This window comes from Aedes albopictus, chromosome 1, assembly GCF_035046485.1.
Source record: "Aedes albopictus strain Foshan chromosome 1, AalbF5, whole genome shotgun sequence".
Lineage (NCBI taxonomy): Eukaryota > Metazoa > Arthropoda > Insecta > Diptera > Culicidae > Aedes > Aedes albopictus.
Window position 1 is genome coordinate 42,524,958 of NC_085136.1, and position 4,530 is coordinate 42,529,487.

Below are 4,530 nucleotides of genomic sequence, written 5' to 3' on the forward strand. Positions count from 1 at the left end.
CAATCCTGAGACATGATCCTCGGGTAAAAAAATGGCAGGATCCTCCTGAATCAGGACCCTCAGGTAGAATCCTAGCAATCCCCAAGGAAAATCTTGATACAGGATCCTCTTGGAGAATGCTGGAACAGGATCCTCAGAGAGACTCTTGGAACGGAATGTTCAGGAAGATTCCTGGGACAGGATCCTCAGGGAGAATTCTGAGACAGAACCCTCAGGAAGAATCCTGAGACAGGATCTTCGAGGAGTATCCTGAGACATGATCCTCAGGAAAGTTATGTGACAGGACCCTCTGGGAGACTCCTGAGAAGGAGTCCTCAGGTAGAATCCTGGAAAAGAATCCCCAGGAAGAATCTTGGGACAAGATTCACAGGGAGAATCCGCAGATATGATTTTCAGTGAGATTCCTATAACAGGATTTTCAAGACGAATTCTGGAGTCATGATGTTCAGTGAGATTCATGAAACCCCGACTAGAAAAATATATCAAGTTTATAACACATTGTGTTATGATGACATGAAATTTTTCTATAACTTATTTTGTTAAAAACTAGATGTAAGATGATGGTAAAATAACTAAAACTGTAACAAAAAGTACACCAGTCTAATCAAAATAATAACCTATTTTGTTGTAATCAGAACAAAATTATAACACAATATGATATAAATTTTAGCTTCAAGAAAACTAGTTTCTATCATATTTTGATACAATTGTGTAAAATGAAGTTCTGAATGTCAAAGGATCAAAACTAAATTATTTCACAATGAGTTATTGAACAACATTTATAACATAATATGATACAATTGAGTTATAATATTTTTAAACACCATTGATGTCAAAAATGATTATATCACAATGAGTCAAGGATGGGAACACTCACTTGCACAGAGTTACACTCACTTGCAATTTTCTCGGCTCAGAAACGTGCTATCAAAAAACGATGTATGAACGACTTGTGCTTTGGGGTTTTGTCTAAAAGTTTGCCGAATAAAGTAAGGGTCGCACACGCATACCGTAGTCTTGAGGGAGCTGCGAAGACAACTCTCCACGAGGTGAACGTAAATTACACTCACCTCGTGGAGAGTCGCTTTCACAGCTCTGTCACGACTTTGGTATGCGTGTGTGACCCTTACTCTATTCGGCAAACTTTTAGACAAAACCACAAGGCAAAAATCGATCATACACCGTTTCTCGATTGCACGCTTCTGAGCTGAGAAAATATCAAGTGAGTGTAACTCTTTGAAAGTGAGTGTTCCCATCCTTGCAATGAGTTATACATATCATGGTTTGTTATAATTAAGTTATATTTTACGCAGGGAGGGGGATTCGCAGGGAGCATGCTGAGACATGATTTTCCCTGAGAATACTAAGACAGCATCCTCAGGAGGACCTGAAACAGCTTCTTCTTCTCCTTGTATGTCGTGTGGAAGGCACGAAGATACTCCATGCCCTAGGTAGTTGAGGAAATATCCTTTACGAAAAGTTTCTGGACTGACCGGGAATCGAGCCCGTAATCCTCGGCATGGTGATGTTGGATACCTACGCCTTAACAACTGCAGCTGTGTGTGCCTAATCCTGAAACAGCGACCTCGGGAAACTTCTGGGACACGATCCTCAGGGGAAACTAGAGACGGCATCTTCAGGGAAAATCCTGATATGATCCGCAGGAAAATTTTGTGGCAAGATCTTCAGGGAGACTCCTGGGACAGAATTTTTGGGAAGAAACATGGGACACGATTTTTCCGCTTGGATGGACAGTTTCCTGAATGCCGAACCCATCAAGCGGGAATCGTACAACGCTCTAGTTGGTCTCATCGACTCGTGCGAGCGGAATCTTCTACAGCTGCGTAAAATTGGACTTAAGACAGACGGGTGGACTCATTTGCTTGCGCATATACTATATACACGTGCTCACAACTCTCGTGAAGCACCAAAGTACGAGGACTTCACAGATCGAAAAGATAGTGTAAATTTCTGTGACATATAATGCACATGATTGGAGCGTGGAATTTCACAGAAGTTTATATGATATATCATGTAAAAGTCATAAAATATCATGTAAACTTCCATTATATGTCATGTAATTCAGCATGACTCTGAGTATTTACATGACATATAACACAAATTTACATGATATATCATGTAAGCCGTCATAACACTAAATATACATGACTAAAATGAAGTTTACATGACCTGTAAACCTCATTATTTTTATCTGTGTTGTTACAGTTTCTTCGGGATCACCTCGCAACTCTACAACTCCTAACATCCATGAAAACCCGGGGTTCGGACTCTCGTCAAGACCATGGGAAATCGACGGCCAAGTCCAAAGTCGGTTCGACTCTCACAACTACCACGACTCAGAAGAAAATATGTCCACACTGTCAAAAATCCTCTCACTCTCCTTTCAAATTCAAATCCATTATCAGTATGAATCCTTCCCAACGGTTTAAATCAGTTAGGAAAGCAAGCCTAAATTGTCTTTCCTCTTTCCACTTGGTCAGGGCTTGTCCTAGCTCAGCTTGTCGTATCTGCGGTCAAAAGAACCATACGATGCTGCATTTGCGCCCAGCAAGCAACGGACACAACTACTCGCAATCGCCACTCACGAAGCCCGGCATTCCACAAAGTCAACCCACAATCAAGTCAAGATAGCTGACTACAACGGGAATGTCCAGTTCGCTCGCGCCCTCCTTGATTGCTGCTCCGAACGAAATCTGATGAGTGTTCACTCTCTTTGGCGCAGAAATTGGATCTACATAGGCAGAATGACTCGCTGTCTCTCCAAGGTGTTAGTCCCAGTGCTACTGTGTCGAAGCAATAGACGACAGCAATCGTACTATCGCGTTGTACAGATTTTGTTGTTGACCTCAAGTTCCACATTTTGCCGGAGTTCAAGCCGATATTACCGTCGAACCGGTTGTCGATAGCCTCCTAGAAGATTCCTCAATCCATGCAGCTTGCTGATCCTCGCTTCTTTGAGCCGAATCGCATCGATGCTATCATCGGAGCCGAAGTGTACTATCGTCTACTGCTAGAAGGTTTCGTCGACCTCGGACCGGAACTACCCCAGTTGAAGGAAACGGTTTTTGAGTGGACGAATTTTGGCAAATAATGATCAGTTATACCACCCGGTTAGGTTAGGTAAGGGTCGGTGTGTGTGATATAGTATCCGGAAAAGTGAAAACGGTGGACTCGAGCCTGTCTGCCACCACGCTAGTCTGCAGCAACGCAGATTTGGAGATTCAGCTTGCTCGCTTCTGGGAAGTTGAGTCGTGCAATAGCAACGAGACCTTCTTCACGGAAGAACGGAAATGCGAAACTCATTTTGCCGCCACCACAATTCGAGACTCCACTGGAAGATTCGTTGTGTCATTGCTGAAGAAACCAGATGTTCTGGACAGGTTGGGAGACTCTCGTTCCATCGCAATTCGGCGCTTTTTGTCCCTGGAACGACGACTTCAGCCGAATCGTTCACTGTTGGAGGCGTACACCGATTTCATACTGGAGTACGTTCATCTAGGTGGACACATGGCACCGATCGATGCTAGCGCAGAAGTTCCCGGGCAGAAGTCCTATTATATGGCTCACCATTGCATAGTTCGACCGGAGAGTGTCACGACGAAACTCCGAGTCGTCTTAGATGCGTCGTGCCCCACTGATACTGGTGTTTCGCTGAATGACACACTGATGGTGGGTCCAGTTGTCCAGGACGAGTTGTATAGCATCATCCTACGGTTCAGACTTCCTCGCTTCGTCATCGTCGCTGATTTGCAGATAATGTACCGGCAAGCGTTGGTATCTCCGTCTGATCGGCCCTTGCAACGTATTTTGTTTCGATTGTCACCGTCGGACCCCCTCCAAACTTTCGAACTGCTGACAGTTACGTATGGTACGGCGGCAGCTCCATACCTGGCGACACGTTGGCTCCAGCAACTCGCCTCTGACGGCGAATCGACTCACCCAAAGGCCGCAGAGGTGGTGTCAAAAGACTTCTACATTGACGATCTGCTTACAGGAGTGGCATCGGAAGAAGAAGGCGTTGATCTTTGCCGAGAGCTGATTGATCTCTAGCAGTCGGCTGCATTTAAGTTGCACAAATGGGCATTCAACAGTTCGGCTATTCTACAGCATATTCCAGCGGAGTTTCGAGAAGATCACAGTCTGGTGGAGCTCGATTCGTCATCCTCGCCTGTGAAAACCTTGGGGCTACTCTGGCAGCCAGACGAAGACGTCTTCCGCTTTAAAATACCAACTTGGACCGAGGACGCTGCTATTTCCAAACGATTGGTGCTTTCTGAGGCAGCACGCTTATTCGGCCCTCATGGCCTGTTGGGGCCAGTGGTACTACGCTCGAAACTCTTCATGCAGGAGTTATGGAAAGCGAAGGTTTCCTGGGACAACCCGATAAACGATCGTCAACAGCAATTCTGGAAAAGCTTCCGAAATGATCTCAAAATTCTCGGCGAGTTCACTGTTCCACGGTGGGCGGCATCCTGTAACGATCCAGTCTACGTAGAGCTGCATGGGTAA

At 45.1% G+C, this 4,530-nt stretch overlaps 1 protein-coding gene across 1 annotated transcript; it reads left to right on the forward strand.

Annotated features, from left to right (window-relative positions):
* The first annotated feature begins 2,950 nt into the window (after positions 1-2,950).
* On the forward strand, positions 2,951-4,071 carry LOC134288317 (uncharacterized). Its single transcript, XM_062852807.1, has 2 exons — positions 2,951-3,082; positions 3,142-4,071. The coding sequence occupies exons 1-2, from the start codon at positions 2,951-2,953 to the stop codon at positions 4,069-4,071; spliced, it is 1,062 nt and encodes a 353-aa protein (XP_062708791.1).
* Positions 4,072-4,530: the final 459 nt, after the last annotated feature.

What these genes read in the sequence shown, in the direction of transcription:
- LOC134288317 (XM_062852807.1), top strand. Translation starts at nt 2,951, where the DNA reads ATGCAGCTTGCTGATCCTCGCTTCTTTGAGCCGAATCGCATCGATGCT. An exon ending in TACCCCAGTTGAAGGAAACG is followed by an intron (nt 3,083 to 3,141) that starts GTTTTTGAGTGG and finishes CGGTTAGGTTAG; the next exon opens with GTAAGGGTCGGTGTGTGTGA.